Raw genomic sequence first — 25,716 nt, 5'->3', positions numbered from 1 at the left:
GGTGTTCTCACGTGAGAACGTCATTTCCTATTCCTCATTGGGCCAAACGTGGGTAATTGGGGCTAGTTGGGAGGGCACCATGGACAAGTTGGGCCGAAGGGCCGGTTTCCGTGCTGTATTGCTCTACGACTCTGAGCACCATGGACCTAAGAGGACCATGGACCCAACAAAACGAGTTAGAGGGAAATAGAAACGTGTATGTTTGCAGTCAGTGATCACCTTGCGGGCAGAGAGTGTCTCTGCCCCAGCCAGGGGCAGTAAGACGCTGATCCCCAGATCCTGAGACATTGGCGGCCGCACTCAGGGAGGGGGAAGTTTATATTATTTCCGCACTTTTTGTTTTGACCGCGTTGTGGCACGAGCGAGTATTATTTTCAAATATAATTCACCAGACCCCCAAATTCACCAATGTGCTTTACCGCGAAAAGGCGCCAAGTTATCCAGAAATACCCGGTTGTTTTATCTGTCTGTAGTGGGACAGCTCTCTCGGAGCTAGCACGGACACGATGGGCCGAACAGCCGTCTCCCAGCTGCATATTGCCACTGTCAGGCTGTGTGCTGGCTCCCCCTCCCCAGGCAGACACACGGCGGAAATCCTCTCCGGCTGCCTCCCAGCTCTCAGTCACCGCCAGCGCCGAGCGATCCTTGAGCCGCTGCTGCTTCTCACTCCGATAAATGCAGCTCCCGACCCGCCCGCCCGCCGCTTGCTCCCCTCTCCCGGCACCTCGGCTTCTCCCACCGCCGGGCAGCTCCAAGGCCGGATGATGTTAGCCCGGAGCAGCTGGCTGCTGCTTCTGAGCAGAGCAGGTAAAGCTCAACATTCACCCAGTAACAGAATGTTTTAGCAGCGGAGAGATCACAGGGACAACTCTTTATTCTGCCTCAACATTGCTTCACGTTCTGTACAGTTGTTGCAGTAAATTATTGTCGATGATGGATTTGCATGTCTGTGGATCGGGACAGTGCCTTTTACTCTAGAAACATTTGCTCGTCGAAACGTTGCTCTTCCAGATGTGTAATAGCAGAGTCCCAGCAGTAACTGGACCTCTGCTATCGAGCCTGACTCTGGAACAGATCTGTGTTCCAGCTCTGACTGAGCTCTGTGTGTGTGTGTGTGTGTGTGTAAGTAAGAGGACTGAGTCCCAGTGCTGACTGTGTGTGTGTAACAGGACTGACTCCCGGGGCTGTGTGTGTGTGTGAAACAGGGTTGAGTCCCAGTGCTGACTGTGTATGTGTGTGTAACAGGACTGAATCCCAGTTCTAACTCTGTGTGTGTGTGTGTAACAGGACTGAATCCCAGTGCTGACTGTGTATGTGTGTGTAACAGGACTGAATCCCAGTTCTGACTCTGTGTGTGTGTGTGTGTAACAGGACTGAATCCCGGTGCTGTGTGTGTGTGTAACAGGACTGAGTCCCGGTGCTGTGTGTGTGTGTGTAACAGGACTGAGTCCCAGTGCTGACTGTGTGTGTGTGTGTGTGTGTGTGTAACAGGACTGAATCCCGGTGCTGTCTGTGTGTGTGTGTGTGTGTGTAACAGGACTGAATCCCGGTGCTGTGTGTGTGTATGTGTAACAGGACTGAGTCCCAGTGCTGACTGTGTGTGTGTGTGTAACAGGACTGAGTCCCAGTGCTGTCTGTGTGTGTGTGTAACAGACTGAGTCCCAGTGCTGACTGTGTGTGTGTGTGTGTGTAACAGGACTGAATCCCGGTGCTGTGTGTGTGTGTGTATGTGTAACAGGACTGAGTCCCAGTGCTGACTGTGTGTGTGTGTGTGTGTGTAACGGGACTGAGTCCCAGTGCTGTCTGTGTGTGTGTGTAACAGGACTGAGTCCCAGTGCTGACTGTGTGTGTGTGTGTGTGTGTAACAGGACTGAATCCCGGTGCTGTGTGTATGTGTAACAGGACTGAGTCCCAGTGCTGACTGTGTGTGTGTGTGCGTAACAGGACTGAGTCCCAGTGCTGTCTGTGTGTGTGTGTAACAGGACTGAGTCCCAGTGCTGACTGTGTGTGTGTGTGTAACAGGACTGAGTCCCAGTGCTGTCTGTGTGTGTGTGTAACAGGACTGAGTCCCAGTGCTGTCTGTGTGTGTGTGTGTGTAACAGGACTGAGTCCCAGTGCTGACTGTGTGTGTGTGTGTGTGTGTGTGTAACAGGACTGAGTCCCAGTGCTGTCTGTGTGTGTGTGTGTAACAGGACTGAGTCCCAGTGCTGACTGTGTGTGTGTGTGTGTGTAACAGGACTGAGTCCCAGTGCTGACTGTGTGTTTGTGTGTGTGTGTGTGTAACAGGACTGAGTCCCAGTGCTGTCTGTGTGTGTGTGTAACAGGACTGAGTCCCAGTGCTGTCTGTGTGTGTGTGTGTGTGTAACAGGACTGAGTCCCAGTGCTGACTGTGTGTTTGTGTGTGTGTGTGTGTAACAGGACTGAGTCCCAGTGCTGTCTGTGTGTGTGTGTAACAGGACTGAGTCCCAGTGCTGACTGTGTGTGTGTGTGTGTAACAGGACTGAGTCCCAGTGCGGTCTGTGTGTGTTTCTGTGTGTGTAACAGGACTGAGTCCCAGTGCTGACTGTGTGTGTGTGTGTGAGTAACAGGACTGAGTCCCAGTGCTGTCTGTGTGTGTGTGTAACAGGACTGAGTCCCAGTGCTGACTGTGTGTGTGTGTGTAACAGGACTGAGTCCCAGTGCTGTCTGTGTGTGTGTGTGTAACAGGACTGAGTCCCAGTGCTGTGTGTGTGTGTATGTGTAACAGGACTGAATCCCGGTGCTGTGTGTGTGTGTGTGTAACGGGACTGAGTCCCAGTGCTGACTCTGTGTGTGTGTGTAACAGGACTGAGTCCCGGTGCTGACACTGTGTGTATGTGTGTGTGTAACAGGACTGAATCCCGGTGCTGTGTGTGTGTGTGTGTGTAACAGGACTGAATCCTGGTGCTGTGTGTGTGTGTGTGTAACAGGACTGAATCCCGGTGCTGTGTGTGTGTGTGTGTGTGTAACAGGACTGAATCCCGGTGCTGTGTGTGTGTGTAACAGGACTGAGTCCCGGTGCTGTGTGTGTGTGTGTAACAGGACTGAGTCCCAGTGCTGACTGTGTGTGTGTGTGTGTGTGTGTGTAACGGGACTGAGTCCCAGTGCTGTCTGTGTGTGTGTGTAACAGGACTGAGTCCCAGTGCTGACTGTGTGTGTGTGTGTGTGTGTGTAACAGGACTGAATCCCGGTGCTGTGTGTATGTGTAACAGGACTGAGTCCCAGTGCTGACTGTGTGTGTGTGTGCGTAACAGGACTGAGTCCCAGTGCTGTCTGTGTGTGTGTGTAACAGGACTGAGTCCCAGTGCTGACTGTGTGTGTGTGTGTAACAGGACTGAGTCCCAGTGCTGTCTGTGTGTGTGTGTAACAGGACTGAGTCCCAGTGCTGTCTGTGTGTGTGTGTGTGTAACAGGACTGAGTCCCAGTGCTGACTGTGTGTGTGTGTGTGTGTGTGTGTAACAGGACTGAGTCCCAGTGCTGTCTGTGTGTGTGTGTGTAACAGGACTGAGTCCCAGTGCTGACTGTGTGTGTGTGTGTGTGTAACAGGACTGAGTCCCAGTGCTGACTGTGTGTTTGTGTGTGTGTGTGTGTAACAGGACTGAGTCCCAGTGCTGTCTGTGTGTGTGTGTAACAGGACTGAGTCCCAGTGCTGTCTGTGTGTGTGTGTGTGTGTAACAGGACTGAGTCCCAGTGCTGACTGTGTGTTTGTGTGTGTGTGTGTGTAACAGGACTGAGTCCCAGTGCTGTCTGTGTGTGTGTGTAACAGGACTGAGTCCCAGTGCTGACTGTGTGTGTGTGTGTGTAACAGGACTGAGTCCCAGTGCGGTCTGTGTGTGTTTCTGTGTGTGTAACAGGACTGAGTCCCAGTGCTGACTGTGTGTGTGTGTGTGAGTAACAGGACTGAGTCCCAGTGCTGTCTGTGTGTGTGTGTAACAGGACTGAGTCCCAGTGCTGACTGTGTGTGTGTGTGTAACAGGACTGAGTCCCAGTGCTGTCTGTGTGTGTGTGTGTAACAGGACTGAGTCCCAGTGCTGTGTGTGTGTGTATGTGTAACAGGACTGAATCCCGGTGCTGTGTGTGTGTGTGTGTAACGGGACTGAGTCCCAGTGCTGACTCTGTGTGTGTGTGTAACAGGACTGAGTCCCGGTGCTGACACTGTGTGTATGTGTGTGTGTAACAGGACTGAATCCCGGTGCTGTGTGTGTGTGTGTGTGTAACAGGACTGAATCCTGGTGCTGTGTGTGTGTGTGTGTAACAGGACTGAATCCCGGTGCTGTGTGTGTGTGTGTGTAACGGGACTGAGTCCCAGTGCTGACTCTGTGTGTGTGTGTGTAACAGGACTGAGTCCCAGTGCTGTGTGTGTGTGTGTAACAGGACTGAATCCTGGTGCTGTGTGTGTGTGTGTGTAACAGGACTGAGTCCCAGTGCTGTGTGTGTGTGTGTAACAGGACTGAATCCTGGTGCTGTGTGTGTGTGTGTGTAACAGGACTGAGTCCCAGTGCTGTGTGTGTGTGTGTAACAGGACTGAATCCTGGTGCTGTGTGTGTGTGTGTGTAACAGGACTGAGTCCCAGTGCTGTGTGTGAGTGTGTAACAGGACTGAATCCTGGTGCTGTGTGTGTGTGTAACAGGACTGAGTCCCAGTGCTGTGTGTGTGTGTGTGTGTGTGTAACGGGACTGAGTCCCAGTGCTGACTCTGTGTGTGTGTGTAACGGGACTGAGTCCCAGTGCTGTCTGTGTGTGTGTGTGTGTAACGGGACTGAGTCCCAGTGCTGTCTGTGTGTGTGTGTAACAGGACTGAGTCCCAGTGCTGACTGTGTGTGTGTGTGTGTGTAACAGGACTGAATCCCGGTGCTGTCTGTGTGTGTGTGTGTGTAACAGGACTGAATCCCGGTGCTGTGTGTGTGTGTGTATGTGTAACAGGACTGAGTCCCAGTGCTGACTGTGTGTGTGTGTGTGTGTGTGTGTGTGTGTGTAACGGGACTGAGTCCCAGTGCTGTCTGTGTGTGTGTGTAACAGGACTGAGTCCCAGTGCTGACTGTGTGTGTGTGTGTGTGTGTAACAGGACTGAGTCCCAGTGCTGTCTGTGTGTGTGTGTAACAGGACTGAGTCCCAGTGCTGACTGTGTGTTTGTGTGTGTGTGTGTAACAGGACTGAGTCCCAGTGCTGTCTGTGTGTGTGTGTAACAGGACTGAGTCCCAGTGCTGTGTGTGTGTGTGTGTAACAGGACTGAGTCCCAGTGCTGTCTGTGTGTGTGTGTAACAGGACTGAATCCCGGTGCTGTGTGTGTGTGTGTGTGTGTGTAACAGGACTGAGTCCTGGTGCTGTGTGTGTGTGTGTGTAACAGGACTGAGTCCCAGTGCTGTGTGTGTGTAACAGGACTGAATCCTGGTGCTGTGTGTGTGTGTGTGTAACAGGACTGAGTCCCAGTGCTGTGTGTGAGTGTGTAACAGGACTGAATCCTGGTGCTGTGTGTGTGTGTAACAGGACTGAGTCCCAGTGCTGTGTGTGTGTGTGTGTGTAACGGGACTGAGTCCCAGTGCTGACTCTGTGTGTGTGTGTAACAGGACTGAGTCCCGGTGCTGACTCTGTGTGTGTGTGTAACAGGACTGAGTCCCGGTTCTGACACTGTGTGTATGTGTAACAGGATTGAGTCCCAGTGCTGTCTGTGTGTGTGTGTAACAGGACTGAATCCCGGTGCTGTGTGTGTGTGTGTAACAGGACTGAATCCCGGTGCTGTGTGTGTGTGTGTGTAACAGGACTGAATCCCGGTGCTGACTCTGTGTGTGTGTGTGTGTGTGTGTAACAGGACTGAATCCCAGTGCTGTGTGTGTGTGTAACAGGACTGAATCCCGGTGCTGTGTGTGTGTGTAACAGGACTGAATCCCGGTGCTGTGTGTGTGTGTAACAGGACTGAATCCCGGTGCTGTGTGTGTGTATGTGTGTAACAGGACTGAATCCCGGTGCTGTGTGTGTGTGTGTGTGTGTAACAGGACTGAATCCCGGTGCTGACTGTGTGTGTGTGTAACAGGACTGAATCCCGGTGCTGTGTGTGTGTGTGTGTGTAACAGGACTGAGTCCCAGTGCTGTTACTGTGTGTGTGTGTGTAACAGGACTGAATCCCGGTGCTGTGTGTGTGTATGTGTGTAACAGAACTGAATCCCGGTGCTGTGTGTGTGTGTGTGTGTGTAACAGGACTGAATCCCGGTGCTGTGTGTGTGTGTGTGTGTAACAGGACTGAATCCCGGTGCTGTGTGTGTGTAACAGGACTGAATCCCGGTGCTCTGTGTGTGTGTGTGTAACAGGACTGAGTCCCAGTGCTGACTCTGTGTGTGTGTGTGTGTAACAGGACTGAGTCCCGGTGCTGTGTGTGTGTGTGTGTGTGTAACAGGACTGAGTCCCAGTGCTGACTGTGTGTGTGTGTGTGTAACAGGACTGAGTTCCAGTGCTGTGTGTGTGTGTCTGTGTGTGTGTGTGTGTGTGTAACAGGACTGAGTCCCAGTGCTGACTCTGTGTGTGTGTGTGTAACAGGACTGAGTCCCAGTGCTGACTGTGTGTGTGTGTGTGTGTGTAACAGGACTGAGTCCCAGTGCTGTCTGTGTGTGTGTGTAACAGGACTGAGTCCCAGTGCTGACTGTGTGTTTGTGTGTGTGTGTGTAACAGGACTGAGTCCCAGTGCTGTCTGTGTGTGTGTGTAACAGGACTGAGTCCCAGTGCTGTGTGTGTGTGTGTGTAACAGGACTGAGTCCCAGTGCTGTCTGTGTGTGTGTGTAACAGGACTGAATCCCGGTGCTGTGTGTGTGTGTGTGTGTGTGTAACAGGACTGAGTCCTGGTGCTGTGTGTGTGTGTGTGTAACAGGACTGAGTCCCAGTGCTGTGTGTGTGTAACAGGACTGAATCCTGGTGCTGTGTGTGTGTGTGTGTAACAGGACTGAGTCCCAGTGCTGTGTGTGAGTGTGTAACAGGACTGAATCCTGGTGCTGTGTGTGTGTGTAACAGGACTGAGTCCCAGTGCTGTGTGTGTGTGTGTGTGTAACGGGACTGAGTCCCAGTGCTGACTCTGTGTGTGTGTGTAACAGGACTGAGTCCCGGTGCTGACTCTGTGTGTGTGTGTAACAGGACTGAGTCCCGGTTCTGACACTGTGTGTATGTGTAACAGGATTGAGTCCCAGTGCTGTCTGTGTGTGTGTGTAACAGGACTGAATCCCGGTGCTGTGTGTGTGTGTGTAACAGGACTGAATCCCGGTGCTGTGTGTGTGTGTGTGTAACAGGACTGAATCCCGGTGCTGACTCTGTGTGTGTGTGTGTGTGTGTGTAACAGGACTGAATCCCAGTGCTGTGTGTGTGTGTAACAGGACTGAATCCCGGTGCTGTGTGTGTGTGTAACAGGACTGAATCCCGGTGCTGTGTGTGTGTGTAACAGGACTGAATCCCGGTGCTGTGTGTGTGTATGTGTGTAACAGGACTGAATCCCGGTGCTGTGTGTGTGTGTGTGTGTGTAACAGGACTGAATCCCGGTGCTGACTGTGTGTGTGTGTAACAGGACTGAATCCCGGTGCTGTGTGTGTGTGTGTGTGTAACAGGACTGAGTCCCAGTGCTGTTACTGTGTGTGTGTGTGTAACAGGACTGAATCCCGGTGCTGTGTGTGTGTATGTGTGTAACAGAACTGAATCCCGGTGCTGTGTGTGTGTGTGTGTGTGTAACAGGACTGAATCCCGGTGCTGTGTGTGTGTGTGTGTGTAACAGGACTGAATCCCGGTGCTGTGTGTGTGTAACAGGACTGAATCCCGGTGCTCTGTGTGTGTGTGTGTAACAGGACTGAGTCCCAGTGCTGACTCTGTGTGTGTGTGTGTGTAACAGGACTGAGTCCCGGTGCTGTGTGTGTGTGTGTGTGTGTAACAGGACTGAGTCCCAGTGCTGACTGTGTGTGTGTGTGTGTAACAGGACTGAGTTCCAGTGCTGTGTGTGTGTGTCTGTGTGTGTGTGTGTGTGTGTAACAGGACTGAGTCCCAGTGCTGACTCTGTGTGTGTGTGTGTAACAGGACTGAGTCCCAGTGCTGACTCTGTGTGTGTGTGTGTGTGTGTGTGTGTAACAGGACTGAGTCCCAGTGCTGACTCTGTGTGTGTGTGTGTGTAAAACAGGACTGAGTCCCAGTGCTGACTCTGTGTGTGTGTGTGTGTAAAACAGGACTGAGTCCCAGTGCTGACTCTGTGTGTGTGTGTGTGTGTGTAACAGGACTGAGTCCCGGTGCTGTGTGTGTGTGTCTGTGTGTAACAGGACTGAGTCCCAGTGCTGACTCTGTGTGTGTGTGTGTGTGTGTATAACAGGACTGAATCCCGGTGCTGTGTGTGTGTGTGTGTAACAGGACTGAGTCCCGGTGCTGTGTGTGTGTGTGTGTGTGTGTGTGTGTGTGTGTAACGGGACTGAGTCCCAGTGCTAACTCTGTGTGTGTGTGTGTGTGTGTAACAGGACTGAGTCCCGGTGCTGACTCTGTGTGTATGTGTAACAGGACTGAACCCCGGTGCTGTGTGTGTGTGTGTGTGTGTAACAGGACTGAGTCCCAGTGCTGTGTGTGTGTGTATGTGTAACAGGACTGAATCCCGGTGCTGTGTGTGTGTGTAACAGGACTGAGTCCCAGTGCTGACTGTGTGTGTGTGTGTAACAGGACTGAATTCCGGTGCTGTGTGTGTGTGTATGTGTAACAGGACTGAATCCCGGTGCTGTGTGTGTGTGTGTGTGTGTAACAGGACTGAATCCCGGTTGTGTGTGTGTGTGTGTGTAACAGGACTGAACCCCGGTTGTGTGTGTGTGTGTGTGTGTAACAGGACTGAATCCCGGTGCTGTGTGTGTGTGTGTGTGTGTAACAGGACTGAATCCCCGTGTTGTGTGTGTAACAGGACTGAATCCCGGTGCTGACTGTGTGTGTAACAGGACTGAGTCCCAGTGCTGTGTGTGTGTGTGTGTGTGTGTGTAACAGGACTGAATCCCAGTGCTGTGTGTGTGTGTGTAACAGGACTGAATCCCAGTGCTGTGTGTGTGTGTAACAGGACTGAGTCCCAGTGCTGTCTGTGTGTGTGTGTGTGTAACAGGTTTGAGTCCCAGTGCTGACTGTGTGTGTGTGTGTGTAACAGGACTGAGTCCCAGTGCTGACTGTGTGTGTGTGTGTAACAGGACTGAGTCCCAGTGCTGACTGTGTGTGTGTGTGTAACAGGACTGAGTCGCAGTGCTGACTGTGTGTGTGTGTGTGTAACAGGACTGAGTCCCAGTGCTGACTGTGTGTGTGTGTGTGTGTAACAGGACTGAGTCCCGGTGCTGTGTGTGTGTGTGTGTAACAGGACTGAATCCCGGTGCTGTGTGTGTGTGTGTGTGTAACAGGACTGAGTCCCAGTGCTGACACTGTGTGTGTGTGTGTGTGTGTAACAGGACTGAGTCCCAGTGCTGTGTGTGTGTGTGTGTAACAGGACTGACTCCCGGTGCTGTCTGTGTGTGTGTGTGTAACAGGACTGAATCCCGGTGCTGTGTGTGTGTGTGTGTGTAACAGGACTGAGTCCCAGTGCTGACACTGTGTGTGTGTGTGTGTGTGTAACAGGACTGAGTCCCAGTGCTGTGTGTGTGTGTGTGTAACAGGACTGACTCCCGGTGCTGTCTGTGTGTGTGTGTGTAACAGGACTGAATCCCGGTGCTGTGTGTGTGTGTAACAGGACTGAGTCCCAGTGCTGACACTGTGTGTGTGTGTGTGTGTGTAACAGGACTGAGTCCCAGTGCTGTGTGTGTGTGTGTGTAACAGGACTGACTCCCGGTGCTGTCTGTGTGTGTGTGTAACAGGACTGAATCCCGGTGCTGTGTGTGTGTGTGTGTAACAGGACTGAGTCCCAGTGCTGACACTGTGTGTGTGTGTGTGTGTAACAGGACTGAGTCCCAGTGCTGTGTGTGTGTGTGTGTAACAGGACTGACTCCCGGTGCTGTCTGTGTGTGTGTGTAACAGGACTGAATCCCGGTGCTGTGTGTGTGTGTGTGTGTAACGGGACTGAGTCCCAGTGCTGACTGTGTGTGTGTGTGTAACAGAACTGAGTCCCAGTGCTGACTGTGTGTGTGTGTAACAGGACTGAGTCCCGGTGCTGTGTGTGTGTGTGTGTAACAGGACTGAGTCCCAGTGCTGACACTGTGTGTGTGTGTAACAGGACTGAGTCCCGGTGCTGTGTGTGTGTGTCTGTGTAACAGGACTGAGTCCCAGTGCTGACTGTGTGTGTGTGTGTGTAACGGGACTGAGTCCCAGTGCTGACTCTGTGTGTGTGTGTAACAGGACTGAGTCCCAGTGCTGTGTGTGTAACAGGACTGAGTCCCGGTGCTGTGTGTGTGTGTAACAGGACTGAGTCCCAGTGCTGACTGTGTGTGTGTGTGTGTAACAGGACTGAGTCCCGGTGCTGTGTGTGTGTGTGTGTGTGTAACAGGACTGAGTCCCGGTGCTGTGTGTGTGTGTGTGTGTGTGTGTAACGGGACTGAGTCCCAGTGCTGACTCTGTGTGTGTGTGTGTGTAACAGGACTGAGTCCCGGTGCTGACTCTGTGTGTATGTGTAACAGGACTGAACCCCGGTGCTGTGTGTGTGTGTGTGTGTGTAACAGGACTGAGTCCCAGTGCTGTGTGTGTGTGTATGTGTAACAGGACTGAATCCCGGTGCTGTGTGTGTGTGTGTGTGTGTGTGTAACAGGACTGAATCCCGGTGCTGTGTGTGTGTGTGTGTAACGGGACTGAGTCCCAGTGCTGACTCTGTGTGTGTGTGTAACAGGACTGAGTCCCGGTGCTGACACTGTGTGTATGTGTGTGTGTAACAGGACTGAATCCCGGTGCTGTGTGTGTGTGTGAGTGTAACAGGACTGAATCCTGGTGCTGTGTGTGTGTGTGTGTAACAGGACTGAATCCCGGTGCTGTGTGTGTGTGTGTGTAACGGGACTGAGTCCCAGTGCTGACTCTGTGTGTGTGTGTGTAACAGGACTGAGTCCCAGTGCTGTGTGTGTGTGTGTAACAGGACTGAATCCTGGTGCTGTGTGTGTGTGTGTGTAACAGGACTGAGTCCCAGTGCTGTGTGTGTGTGTGTAACAGGACTGAATCCTGGTGCTGTGTGTGTGTGTGTGTAACAGGACTGAGTCCCAGTGCTGTGTGTGTGTGTGTAACAGGACTGAATCCTGGTGCTGTGTGTGTGTGTGTGTAACAGGACTGAGTCCCAGTGCTGTGTGTGAGTGTGTAACAGGACTGAATCCTGGTGCTGTGTGTGTGTGTAACAGGACTGAGTCCCAGTGCTGTGTGTGTGTGTGTGTGTGTGTAACGGGACTGAGTCCCAGTGCTGACTCTGTGTGTGTGTGTAACGGGACTGAGTCCCAGTGCTGTCTGTGTGTGTGTGTGTGTGTAACGGGACTGAGTCCCAGTGCTGTCTGTGTGTGTGTGTAACAGGACTGAGTCCCAGTGCTGACTGTGTGTGTGTGTGTGTGTAACAGGACTGAATCCCGGTGCTGTCTGTGTGTGTGTGTGTGTAACAGGACTGAATCCCGGTGCTGTGTGTGTGTGTGTATGTGTAACAGGACTGAGTCCCAGTGCTGACTGTGTGTGTGTGTGTGTGTAACGGGACTGAGTCCCAGTGCTGTCTGTGTGTGTGTGTAACAGGACTGAGTCCCAGTGCTGACTGTGTGTGTGTGTGTGTGTGTAACAGGACTGAGTCCCAGTGCTGTCTGTGTGTGTGTGTAACAGGACTGAGTCCCAGTGCTGACTGTGTGTTTGTGTGTGTGTGTGTAACAGGACTGAGTCCCAGTGCTGTCTGTGTGTGTGTGTAACAGGACTGAGTCCCAGTGCTGTGTGTGTGTGTGTGTAACAGGACTGAGTCCCAGTGCTGTCTGTGTGTGTGTGTAACAGGACTGAATCCCGGTGCTGTGTGTGTGTGTGTGTGTGTGTAACAGGACTGAGTCCTGGTGCTGTGTGTGTGTGTGTGTAACAGGACTGAGTCCCAGTGCTGTGTGTGTGTAACAGGACTGAATCCTGGTGCTGTGTGTGTGTGTGTGTAACAGGACTGAGTCCCAGTGCTGTGTGTGAGTGTGTAACAGGACTGAATCCTGGTGCTGTGTGTGTGTGTAACAGGACTGAGTCCCAGTGCTGTGTGTGTGTGTGTGTGTAACGGGACTGAGTCCCAGTGCTGACTCTGTGTGTGTGTGTAACAGGACTGAGTCCCGGTGCTGACTCTGTGTGTGTGTGTAACAGGACTGAGTCCCGGTTCTGACACTGTGTGTATGTGTAACAGGATTGAGTCCCAGTGCTGTCTGTGTGTGTGTGTAACAGGACTGAATCCCGGTGCTGTGTGTGTGTGTGTAACAGGACTGAATCCCGGTGCTGTGTGTGTGTGTGTGTAACAGGACTGAATCCCGGTGCTGACTCTGTGTGTGTGTGTGTGTGTGTGTGTAACAGGACTGAATCCCAGTGCTGTGTGTGTGTGTAACAGGACTGAATCCCGGTGCTGTGTGTGTGTGTAACAGGACTGAATCCCGGTGCTGTGTGTGTGTGTAACAGGACTGAATCCCGGTGCTGTGTGTGTGTATGTGTGTAACAGGACTGAATCCCGGTGCTGTGTGTGTGTGTGTGTGTGTAACAGGACTGAATCCCGGTGCTGACTGTGTGTGTGTGTAACAGGACTGAATCCCGGTGCTGTGTGTGTGTGTGTGTGTAACAGGACTGAGTCCCAGTGCTGTTACTGTGTGTGTGTGTGTAACAGGACTGAATCCCGGTGCTGTGTGTGTGTATGTGTGTAACAGAACTGAATCCCGGTGCTGTGTGTGTGTGTGTGTGTGTAACAGGACTGAATCCCGGTGCTGTGTGTGTGTGTGTGTGTAACAGGACTGAATCCCGGTGCTGTGTGTGTGTAACAGGACTGAATCCCGGTGCTCTGTGTGTGTGTGTGTAACAGGACTGAGTCCCAGTGCTGACTCTGTGTGTGTGTGTGTGTAACAGGACTGAGTCCCGGTGCTGTGTGTGTGTGTGTGTGTGTAACAGGACTGAGTCCCAGTGCTGACTGTGTGTGTGTGTGTGTAACAGGACTGAGTTCCAGTGCTGTGTGTGTGTGTCTGTGTGTGTGTGTGTGTGTGTAACAGGACTGAGTCCCAGTGCTGACTCTGTGTGTGTGTGTGTAACAGGACTGAGTCCCAGTGCTGACTGTGTGTGTGTGTGTGTGTGTAACAGGACTGAGTCCCAGTGCTGTCTGTGTGTGTGTGTAACAGGACTGAGTCCCAGTGCTGACTGTGTGTTTGTGTGTGTGTGTGTAACAGGACTGAGTCCCAGTGCTGTCTGTGTGTGTGTGTAACAGGACTGAGTCCCAGTGCTGTGTGTGTGTGTGTGTAACAGGACTGAGTCCCAGTGCTGTCTGTGTGTGTGTGTAACAGGACTGAATCCCGGTGCTGTGTGTGTGTGTGTGTGTGTGTAACAGGACTGAGTCCTGGTGCTGTGTGTGTGTGTGTGTAACAGGACTGAGTCCCAGTGCTGTGTGTGTGTAACAGGACTGAATCCTGGTGCTGTGTGTGTGTGTGTGTAACAGGACTGAGTCCCAGTGCTGTGTGTGAGTGTGTAACAGGACTGAATCCTGGTGCTGTGTGTGTGTGTAACAGGACTGAGTCCCAGTGCTGTGTGTGTGTGTGTGTGTAACGGGACTGAGTCCCAGTGCTGACTCTGTGTGTGTGTGTAACAGGACTGAGTCCCGGTGCTGACTCTGTGTGTGTGTGTAACAGGACTGAGTCCCGGTTCTGACACTGTGTGTATGTGTAACAGGATTGAGTCCCAGTGCTGTCTGTGTGTGTGTGTAACAGGACTGAATCCCGGTGCTGTGTGTGTGTGTGTAACAGGACTGAATCCCGGTGCTGTGTGTGTGTGTGTGTAACAGGACTGAATCCCGGTGCTGACTCTGTGTGTGTGTGTGTGTGTGTGTAACAGGACTGAATCCCAGTGCTGTGTGTGTGTGTAACAGGACTGAATCCCGGTGCTGTGTGTGTGTGTAACAGGACTGAATCCCGGTGCTGTGTGTGTGTGTAACAGGACTGAATCCCGGTGCTGTGTGTGTGTATGTGTGTAACAGGACTGAATCCCGGTGCTGTGTGTGTGTGTGTGTGTGTAACAGGACTGAATCCCGGTGCTGACTGTGTGTGTGTGTAACAGGACTGAATCCCGGTGCTGTGTGTGTGTGTGTGTGTAACAGGACTGAGTCCCAGTGCTGTTACTGTGTGTGTGTGTGTAACAGGACTGAATCCCGGTGCTGTGTGTGTGTATGTGTGTAACAGAACTGAATCCCGGTGCTGTGTGTGTGTGTGTGTGTGTAACAGGACTGAATCCCGGTGCTGTGTGTGTGTGTGTGTGTAACAGGACTGAATCCCGGTGCTGTGTGTGTGTAACAGGACTGAATCCCGGTGCTCTGTGTGTGTGTAACAGGACTGAGTCCCAGTGCTGACTCTGTGTGTGTGTGTGTGTAACAGGACTGAGTCCCGGTGCTGTGTGTGTGTGTGTGTGTGTAACAGGACTGAGTCCCAGTGCTGACTGTGTGTGTGTGTGTGTAACAGGACTGAGTTCCAGTGCTGTGTGTGTGTGTCTGTGTGTGTGTGTGTGTGTGTAACAGGACTGAGTCCCAGTGCTGACTCTGTGTGTGTGTGTGTAACAGGACTGAGTCCCAGTGCTGACTCTGTGTGTGTGTGTGTGTGTGTGTGTGTGTAACAGGACTGAGTCCCAGTGCTGACTCTGTGTGTGTGTGTGTGTAAAACAGGACTGAGTCCCAGTGCTGACTCTGTGTGTGTGTGTGTGTAAAACAGGACTGAGTCCCAGTGCTGACTCTGTGTGTGTGTGTGTGTGTGTAACAGGACTGAGTCCCGGTGCTGTGTGTGTGTGTCTGTGTGTAACAGGACTGAGTCCCAGTGCTGACTCTGTGTGTGTGTGTGTGTGTGTATAACAGGACTGAATCCCGGTGCTGTGTGTGTGTGTGTGTAACAGGACTGAGTCCCGGTGCTGTGTGTGTGTGTGTGTGTGTGTGTGTGTGTGTGTAACGGGACTGAGTCCCAGTGCTAACTCTGTGTGTGTGTGTGTGTGTGTAACAGGACTGAGTCCCGGTGCTGACTCTGTGTGTATGTGTAACAGGACTGAACCCCGGTGCTGTGTGTGTGTGTGTGTGTGTAACAGGACTGAGTCCCAGTGCTGTGTGTGTGTGTATGTGTAACAGGACTGAATCCCGGTGCTGTGTGTGTGTGTAACAGGACTGAGTCCCAGTGCTGACTGTGTGTGTGTGTGTAACAGGACTGAATTCCGGTGCTGTGTGTGTGTGTATGTGTAACAGGACTGAATCCCGGTGCTGTGTGTGTGTGTGTGTGTGTAACAGGACTGAATCCCGGTTGTGTGTGTGTGTGTGTGTAACAGGACTGAACCCCGGTTGTGTGTGTGTGTGTGTGTGTAACAGGACTGAATCCCGGTGCTGTGTGTGTGTGTGTGTGTGTAACAGGACTGAATCCCCGTGTTGTGTGTGTAACAGGACTGAATCCCGGTGCTGACTGTGTGTGTAACAGGACTGAGTCCCAGTGCTGTGTGTGTGTGTGTGTGTGTGTGTAACAGGACTGAATCCCAGTGCTGTGTGTGTGTGTGTAACAGGACTGAATCCCAGTGCTGTGTGTGTGTGTAACAGGACTGAGTCCCAGTGCTGTCTGTGTGTGTGTGTGTGTAACAGGTTTGAGTCCCAGTGCTGACTGTGTGTGTGTGTGTGTAACAGGACTGAGTCCCAGTGCTGACTGTGTGTGTGTGTGTAACAGGACTGAGTCCCAGTGCTGACTGTGTGTGTGTGTGTAACAGGACTGAGTCGCAGTGCTGACTGTGTGTGTGTGTGTGTAACAGGACTGAGTCCCAGTGCTGACTGTGTGTGTGTGTGTGTGTAACAGGACTGAGTCCCGGTGCTGTGTGTGTGTGTGTGTAACAGGACTGAATCCCGGTGCTGTGTGTGTGTGTGTGTGTAACAGGACTGAGTCCCAGTGCTGACACTGTGTGTGTGTGTGTGTGTGTAACAGGACTGAGTCCCAGTGCTGTGTGTGTGTGTGTGTAACAGGACTGACTCCCGGTGCTGTCTGTGTGTGTGTGTGTAACAGGACTGAATCCCGGTGCTGTGTGTGTGTGTGTGTGTAACAGGACTGAGTCCCAGTGCTGACACTGTGTGTGTGTGTGTGTGTGTAACAGGACTGAGTCCCAGTGCTGTGTGTGTGTGTGTGTAACAGGACTGACTCCCGGTGCTGTCTGTGTGTGTGTGTGTAACAGGACTGAATCCCGGTGCTGTGTGTGTGTGTAACAGGACTGAGTCCCAGTGCTGACACTGTGTGTGTGTGTGTGTGTGTAACAGGACTGAGTCCCAGTGCTGTGTGTGTGTGTGTGTAACAGGACTGACTCCCGGTGCTGTCTGTGTGTGTGTGTAACAGGACTGAATCCCGGTGCTGTGTGTGTGTGTGTGTAACAGGACTGAGTCCCAGTGCTGACACTGTGTGTGTGTGTGTGTGTAACAGGACTGAGTCCCAGTGCTGTGTGTGTGTGTGTGTAACAGGACTGACTCCCGGTGCTGTCTGTGTGTGTGTGTAACAGGACTGAATCCCGGTGCTGTGTGTGTGTGTGTGTGTAACGGGACTGAGTCCCAGTGCTGACTGTGTGTGTGTGTGTAACAGAACTGAGTCCCAGTGCTGACTGTGTGTGTGTGTAACAGGACTGAGTCCCGGTGCTGTGTGTGTGTGTGTGTAACAGGACTGAGTCCCAGTGCTGACACTGTGTGTGTGTGTAACAGGACTGAGTCCCGGTGCTGTGTGTGTGTGTCTGTGTAACAGGACTGAGTCCCAGTGCTGACTGTGTGTGTGTGTGTGTAACGGGACTGAGTCCCAGTGCTGACTCTGTGTGTGTGTGTAACAGGACTGAGTCCCAGTGCTGTGTGTGTAACAGGACTGAGTCCCGGTGCTGTGTGTGTGTGTAACAGGACTGAGTCCCAGTGCTGACTGTGTGTGTGTGTGTGTAACAGGACTGAGTCCCGGTGCTGTGTGTGTGTGTGTGTGTGTAACAGGACTGAGTCCCGGTGCTGTGTGTGTGTGTGTGTGTGTGTGTAACGGGACTGAGTCCCAGTGCTGACTCTGTGTGTGTGTGTGTGTAACAGGACTGAGTCCCGGTGCTGACTCTGTGTGTATGTGTAACAGGACTGAACCCCGGTGCTGTGTGTGTGTGTGTGTGTGTAACAGGACTGAGTCCCAGTGCTGTGTGTGTGTGTATGTGTAACAGGACTGAATCCCGGTGCTGTGTGTGTGTGTGTGTGTGTGTGTAACAGGACTGAGTCCCAGTGCTGTGTGTGTGTGTATGTGTAACAGGACTGAATCCCGGTGCTGTGTGTGTGTGTAACAGGACTGAGTCCCAGTGCTGTGTGTGTGTGTATGTGTAACAGGACTGAATCCCGGTGCTGTGTGTGTGTGTATGTGTAACAGGACTGAATCCCGGTGCTGTGTGTGTGTGTGTGTGTGTGTAACAGGACTGAGTCCCAGTGCTGACTGTGTGTGTGTGTGTAACAGGACTGAATCCCGGTGCTGTGTGTGTGTGTATGTGTAACAGGACTGAATCCCGGTGCTGTGTGTGTGTGTGTGTGTGTAAAACAGGACTGAGTCCCAGTGCTGACGCTGTGTGTGTGTGTGTGTGTGTGTAACAGGACTGAGTCCCGGTGCTGACTGTGTGTGTGTGTGTGTAACAGGACTGAGTCCCGGTGCTGACTGTGTGTGTGTGTGTGTAACAGGACTGAGTCCCGGTGCTGACTGTGTGTGTGTGTGTGTGTAATAGGACTGACTCCCAGTGTTCTGTGTGTAACAGGACTGAGTCCCAGTGCTGACGCTGTGTGTACAACAGGACTGACTGTGTGTGTTTAGTACAGGACTGAGCGCTAATATAACAGGGAAATAAAGGTCGCATGGGACTATTTCAAAACACAATAGGGGGATTCTACCTCGAGTCCTGGGCTAATATTTTGATCAACATTACTGGAGCTGAATATCTGGTCATTATCATACTGTTTTTTTCGGATCTTGCTGTGTGAAAACTGGTTGCCATGTTTCCCACCCGACGACAATGACTACTCTTCAAAAGTACTTTATTGTCTGTAAAGGACATTAGTTTGTCCTGAGATTGTAAAAGCTTCTCTGTGTGTGAAGGGTTAGACTTATTGCATAACCTTACGGCCCTCCTCAGTCCCGGCCGAGGCTCAGGGCTGATTATAGTTGAGGTCGGAAAGGACTGGCTGAGGAACATGGCAACAGCCGATTCATTTATAGGAGGGGAGGAGAAAGGACTAAACAAAGATACAACAACAACTTGTATTAATATAGCGTCTTTAACATAATAACACATACCAGTGCACATGGTGGGAGCATTATCAAACAAAACTCACATTGAGTTTGCAGGATAGATGACCAATAGCTTGGCCAAAGGAGTGTCTGAATGGACAAAAAAACAGACTTGGGGATGTTTCGGGAGGGAATTGCAGGGCTTGGGGCAGTGGACAGCACATGGTTAAAATCGGGCATCAGAGGCCAAAATTGGAGGAGCGCAGAGATCTCAGAACCTTGTAGGGCTGGAGGAGATCACGGAGATAGGGAGACATAAGGTTATCAAGGGATTTTGACACAGGATTACAATCTTATCGGTAGAGAATTCAAACTTCTGAAACAATGAGTCATTAACCGGGCTCTTTCTCCTTCAGGACTTTTACTCGCTTCGGTGCAGTCGGACTGTGGAGGAGTTTTGCTGCCCAGTGCCACCAGTAGAATCCTGCAGTATGACCTTCAGGTGACTGACTCTATCAATGGGACCAAGTGCTCCTGGATCCTGCAAGCACCCTCTTCACAGACTGTTGAGTTGGAGGTTATCTCCCACCAGACAGTATCCCGGGCAGACACCAGCTGCACCTCTGCTTATCTGGCCATCAAATTGGGGCCAACACAGAGAGAAAGGCGGTTCTGTCAACCATTCTGGAGCATTCCTGAGATTGGGAGAAAGTTAGTGATTCGAGGGAAAGGGCCAGGTGTTGTTACCCTCCGATCAGCTTATGGCATGAAACAAGGATTCACTCTGCGGTACTCAGGTGAGTTGTGATACTTTGTAAACCACATGAGGTGTTTGGAAATGTTTACAGAAAGTTTGTCCATCTCTTTCACTGGGGGGGAGGGGGGGAGGGGGGGGGGCATGTTTACATTCCTCTCATTTTGGAAAGATAAAGTTCGGAAAAGCAATTAAGAAAATAAACACTTCCTGAGCTGAGGTAAAGCAATGTCATTAACAAATAGAGGAATTCATAAAGAAATGAGCAGAGTGTGAGAGGGTCAGTGTGTGAGAGGGTCAGTGTGTGAGAGGGTCAGAGTGTGAGAGGGTCAGAGTGTGAGAGGGTCAGAGTGTGAGAGGGTCAGTGTGTGAGAGGGTCAGTGTGTGAGAGGGTCAGTGTGTGAGAGGGTCAGAGTGTGAGAGGGTCAGAGTGTGAGAGGGTCAGAGTGTGAGAGGGTCAGAGTGTGAGAGGGTCAGTGTGTGAGAGGGTCAGTGTGTGAGAGGGTCAGTGTGTGAGAGGGTCAGAGTGTGAGAGGGTCAGAGTGTGAGAGGGTCAGAGTGTGAGAGGGTCAGAGTGTGAGAGGGTCAGTGTGTGAGAGGGTCAGTGTGTGAGAGGGTCAGTGTGTGAGAGGGTCAGTGTGTGAGAGGGTCAGTGTGTGAGAGGGTCAGAGTGTGAGAGGGTCAGAGTGTGAGAGGGTCAGTGTGTGAGAGGGTCAGAGTGTGAGAGGGTCAGTGTGTGAGAGGGTCAGAGTGTGAGAGGGTCAGTGTGTGAGAGGGTCAGTGTGTGAGAGGGTCAGTGTGTGAGAGGGTCAGAGTGTGAGAGGGTCAGAGTGTGAGAGGGTCAGAGTGTGAGAGGGTCAGAGTGTGAGAGGGTCAGAGTGTGAGAGGGTCAGTGTGTGAGAGGGTCAGAGTGTGAGAGGGTCAGTGTGTGAGAGGGTCAGTGTGTGAGGGTCAGAGTGTGAGAGGGTCAGTGTGTGAGAGGGTCAGAGTGTGAGAGGGTCAGTGTGTGAGGGTCAGAGTGTGAGAGGGTCAGTGTGTGAGAGGGTCAGAGTGTGAGAGGGTCAGTGTGTGAGGGTCAGAGTGTGAGAGGGTCAGAGTGTGAGAGGGTCAGAGTGTGAGAGGGTCAGTGTGTGAGAGGATCAGAGTGTGAGAGGGTCAGAGTGTGAGAGGGTCAGTGTGTGAGAGGGTCAGTGTGTGAGAGGGTCAGTGTGTGAGAGGGTCAGAGTGTGAGAGGGTCAGAGTGTGAGAGGGTCAGAGTGTGAGAGGGTCAGAGTGTGAGAGGGTCAGAGTGTGAGAGGGTCAGAGTGTAAGAGGGTCAGTGTGTGAGAGGGTCAGTGTGTGAGAGGGTCAGTGTGTGTGTGTTTGGCTCACTCCGAGTCTGGGGTTGCTCATTCACTCACAGACTGTGTCCATGGTTAAATGTATCAGTGGGCGCTGGTCAGAGTGAGTCAGAAAGCCAAGACTGAGATTAAAGTGCTCACTCTCTCTCTCACTCCCCCCGCCCCCTCACCCCTCCCTCCCCCCCCCCCCCCCCCCCGTCCCCCGTCCCCCCCATCCCCCTCGGCTTCTCCCCCCACCCCCCTCGTCATCCTATCCTCTCCCTCGGTTTCCCCACCCCCGCCTTGCCCCCCGTCCCCGCCTTGCCCTTCCCCACCCCCACCTTGCCCCCTGTCCCTGCCCCCTCACCCCCGCCTTGCCCCCTCACCCCCGCCTTGCCCTCTCACCCCTGCCCCGCCTTGCCCCCTCACCCCCACCTTGCCCCCTCACCACCGCCTTGCCCCCCTGCCCCCACCTTGCCCCCTCACCCCCACTTTGCCCCCATCCCTGCCTTGCCCCCTCGCCCTTCCCCACCCCCGCCTTGCCCCTCTCCCTGCATTGCCCCCTTGCCCCCTCACCTTGCTCCCTGCCCCTGCCTTGCCCCCCACCCCTGCCTTGCCCCCTGCCTTGCCCGCCCCGCCCTGCCTTGCCCCTGCCCCAACCTTGCCCCTGCCCCAACCTTGCCCCTGCCCCAACCTTGCCCCCCTGCCTTGGCCCCTGCCTTGCCTCCCACCCCACCGCCCTCTCCCCCTTGCCCCCTGCCCCTACCTTGCCCCCACCACCCTCCGTCCGCACCTTGCCCCCACCCTGCCTTGCCCCCCACCCCTGCCTTGCCCCCCACCTTGCCCTCCTACCCCCACCGTGCACTCCTACCCCCATCTTGCCCCCCCACCCCCGCCTTGCCCCCCCACCCCCACCTTGCCCCCCCACCCCCGCCTTGCCCCCCACCCCCGCCTTGCCCCCCACCCCCGCCTTGCCCCCCACCTTGCCCCCCACCTTACCCCCCACTCCTGCCTTGCCCCCCAACCTTGCCCCCCACCCCCGCCTCGCCCTCCACCTTGCTCCCCTACCCCCACCTTGCCCCCCACCCCCGCCTTGCCCCCACCTTGCCCCCCACCCCCGCCTTGCCCCCCAACCTTGCCCCCCACCCCCGCCTTGCCCCCCACCTTGCTCCCCTACCCCCACCTTGCCTGCCCCACCTTGCCCCCTACCCCACCTTGCCTTGCCCTCCTGCCCCTACCTTTCCCCCACCCCCGCCTCGCCCCCCCTCCACCCCCGCCTCGCCCCCCCTCCACCCCCGCCTCGCCCCCCCTCCACCCCCGCCTCGCCCCCCCTCCAGCCCCGCCTCGCCCCCTCTCCACCCCCGCCTTTCCCTCAACTCTCTTCCCACCCCTCCCCTTCCCATCCAGCTTCTCCCCCCCCCCCCCCCCCACCCCCCGCCCTGCTCCCAATCGCACATACACACACTCTCCCTCTCTCAGTCCCATGCACACACACACTCTCTCTCTAATCCCACTCTCCAGCTCCTGATCAGTTGCTTTCTAGTTTATGGCATTTCAAATGCATGTTGAAGCATTTTTAAATTCAAGGGTTTCTGCCTCAGTCACCCTTTGAGGGAGTGAATTCCAGATCAATCCCTCACTGCCCATAGGAGAGGTTCTGGAGGAGAGCAAACGTGGTCCCATTATTCAAGAACGGAGGAAGGGATAAACCAGGAAACTACAGGCCAGTCAGTCTGACCTCAGTGATGGAACATAGGAATTAGGAGCAGAAGTCGGCAAATTCAGCCTTTCAAGCCTGCTCCGCCATTCAATCAGATCATGGCTGATCTCTTCCTGATCTCAGATCCACCTCCCTACCTGTTCCCAATATCCCTTTAACCCATTTTTTATTAAAATATATCTATCTCCTTCTTGAAACCATTTAATGATTCAGACTCCACCGTGCTCTGGGACAGCAAGTTCCACAAATTCACCACCCTCTGCGAGAAGTAGTTCCTCCAAATCTCAGTTAAATCTACCGCCTCTCAACCTATACCTGTGACCTCTTGGTGGGAAAGCTATTGGAAGCAATTCTGAGAAACAGAATTAATCTGCATTTGGAGAGGCAGGGATTAATCAAGAACAGTCAGCATGGTTTTGTTAAGGGGAGATCATGTCTGACCAACTTGACTGAATTTCTCAAAGTGGCGGCCAGGTGTGCAGATGAGGGCAATGCATTTGAAGTAATTTTCTTGGACCTCGGCAAGGCTTTCGATAAGGCCCCACATGGGGGATTGACAGCGGAGCTAGGAGCCCATGGGATCCAAGGAAATTTGACAAATTGGAGCCAGAATTGGTTGAGTGGCAGGAAGCAGAGGGTGATGGTCGAGGGGTGTTTTTCTAACTGAGGACTGTGTCCAGTGGGTCCCGCAGGGATCAGCGTTGCAGCCCTTGCTGTTTATATAAATGATTTGGACTTGAATATAGGAGGATTGATCAGTAGGTTCGTGGATGATATGAAGATTGGTGGGATGATAAACAGTGAGGAGATTAGCCTTCGGTTACAGGTGGAAATAGGCTGATCAGCGGCAAATGGAAATGAACCTGGATAAGTGTGAGGTGATTCACTTGGAGAAGGCAAATCTGACAAGGAAATACATGATGAATGGCAGGACCCTGGGATGCATTGAGGATCAGAGGGACCTTGATGTGCATGTAAACCGGTCCCTTAAGGTAGTAGCTCTGGTCGGTAAAGTGGTTAAGAATATGGAATACTTGCTTTTATTAGCCGAGGCAGGAATTAAGAGCAGGGAAGTTGTGTTGAAACTGTATAAAATGTTGGTTAGTCACAGCTAGAGTATTGTGTGCAGTTCTGTAATCTACATTATAGGAAGGATGTGCTAGCACTGGAAATGGTGAAGATGAGATTTGCCAGGATGCTGTCTGAGCTGGAGAGAGTGTGGATAGACTTGGAGCAGAGAAGACTGAGGGGGACATGATTGAGATGTATAAAATTATGAGGGACATAGATAGACAGGAAAAAAAACTTTTCCCCTTGATGGAGAGATCAGTAACTAGGGGGCATAGATTTAAGGTAAGGGGTTTAGAGAGGATATGAGGAAAAACCTTTTCACCCAAAGGGTGGTGGGAGTCTGGAACTCACAGCCTGAAAGAGTGGTGGAAGCAGAGATTCTCATAACATTTAAGAAGTATTTAGGTGTGAATTTGTAATGCCGAGGCATTCAATGCAATGGAAAATGGGATTAAAATAGTTGGGTGGTTTGTCTTTGACTGCTGCAGACATGATGGGCCGAATGGCCTATTTATGTGCCATATACCTCGATCTCCTCAACCCTCTGGTTCAAAACAAAATCTCCTCAGTTCTCCTCTAATCCCTTCTGCCAATTGCTTTATTAAATCTGTGCCACCTGGTTATTGACCTTTTTGCTAAGGGGAATCAGCCATTGCCATCCACTCTATCTAAGCCACTCATTTTATAGCCCTCAATGTAATCTTCCCTCAACCTCCTCTGTTACAAAGAAAACAAACCCAGTCCATACAGTCTTTCCTCATAATCAAAGACAAACATTCTACATTTCTGGCAACACCCTTATAAATTTTCTCTCAACCCTCGAGTGTAATCACATCTTCCCTGTAATACCATAAGACAAGAAATAGGAACAGGAGTAGGCCATTCAGCCCTACGAGGCTGCTGCACCATTTAATAAGATCATGGCTTATCTAACACTCACTAAGACCACTTTTCTGCTTTATCTCTAACCCTTAATTCTCCAATTAATTAAAAACCTATCAATGTCTACCTTGGGAATGTTCAAGGACTCGGCTTCCACGGCTCCCTGGGGTAAAGAATTCCAAAGATTCACCACTCTTTGAGAGAAGAAATTCTCAATATACGGTGACTAGAACAGTACACAGTACTCTAATGTTTTATTCACAGAACCTTCTCTATTTCTGTACCTTACTCCAGCTCTACAACTCCACGCCCGAGTTATCTGCTCCTCCAGTTCTGGCCTCTTGCACATTCCCGACATTTATTCACACCACTGCCAACAGCTGTTCCTTCAGACACCCTAAATTGTAGAATTCCATCTATAAGCCTCTCCACCTTGCTTCCCCTTTCTCCTTTTAAGACACTCCTTAGAACCTACCTCTTAAGCAAAGCTTATTGTCATCTGCCTTATCATCTCCTGATGTGGCTTTAGGTGTACATTTTATTTGATAACACTCCTCTGAAACACTTTGGGATGTACAAGGTGCTATATGAATGCAAGCTGTGTGTTTTTCTGTTTTGGACTCTGTGTTTATCACTGTGTGTGTTGCTGCAATTGGATTTGTTAACTGAACATTAAAGATGGTGTGACTGATGAGGGAGTGATGCAGTTTGAGTGCGATTACAATTCCAGCCATGCATCTGAGTGCCAGGCTCTGCTAATGAAATTCCAATCATGTTTTGTTCTCATTCCTAGTGCTTGTACCAGATGCTAACCGTCGAGAAATTGACACAAGAGCTAAGGAACTGCGAACTCTGATTCCAGTAGCTTCCTCCATGAGGGGGGAGGGTGAGCGAGTTTACCCCAGCAAAGAAGAAGCTGTCATGTTCTCTACATCAACTGGAAAACCGGACTATCCCAGCATGTCAGCAGTGTGGAAGAGACAGGGGCCTCCCTGGACCCATCAATCTTCCTGGTCTCCCGGACATCCTAAGCTCCCAGCCCATCCTTCAGATCAAAGGAGGACTCGGGTTCAGTTGCAGCCAGGAGAAGTCCCAGTAACAGAGGATTCCCACTCAGATTTCAGAACCACATTCGACTCCAAATCTCTGAGAACACAAACTTCCCCAGAAAGATCAAAATCTTCATTAGGACCAGAAATGCTTAAAGTTGCTCCTTCAGATTCCAACCCCAGCCTCCAAACTTACCGTACCTCCATCCTCCCCTCCCCCTCCAACCTGACCTCCCCCTCCCCCTCTGGCCTGACCTCCCCCCATCCCCTCCCCCTCCCCCTCCAACCTGACCTCCCTCTCCCCCTCTGGCCTGACCACCCCCTCCCCCCTCCCCCTCCGGCCCGACCTCCCCCATCCCCTCCCCATCCCCCTCCAACCTGACCTCCCCCTCCCCCTCTGGCCTGACCACCCCCTCCCCCTCTGGCCCCGACCTCCCCCATCCCCTCCCCATCCCCCTCCAACCTGACCTCCCCCTCCCCCTCCGGCCCGACCTCCCTTTCCGGCCTGACCTCCCCCTCTTCCTCCGGCCCGACCTCCCCCTCCAGCTTGA

General features: G+C 52.5%; 1 protein-coding gene across 1 annotated transcript; it reads left to right on the top strand.

Annotated features, from left to right (window-relative positions):
* The first annotated feature begins 506 nt into the window (after window positions 1-506).
* LOC144510423 (uncharacterized) lies at window positions 507-25,716 on the top strand. Its single transcript, XM_078239871.1, has 4 exons — window positions 507-807; window positions 18,787-19,167; window positions 24,910-25,413; window positions 25,712-25,716. Exons 1-4 carry the CDS (start codon window positions 507-509, stop codon window positions 25,714-25,716), a joined length of 1,191 nt encoding a protein of 396 aa, XP_078095997.1.

This window comes from Mustelus asterias, chromosome 23 (genome assembly GCF_964213995.1).
Source record: "Mustelus asterias chromosome 23, sMusAst1.hap1.1, whole genome shotgun sequence".
Lineage (NCBI taxonomy): Eukaryota > Metazoa > Chordata > Chondrichthyes > Carcharhiniformes > Triakidae > Mustelus > Mustelus asterias.
This window is presented reverse-complemented; position numbering and strand designations above follow the sequence as displayed.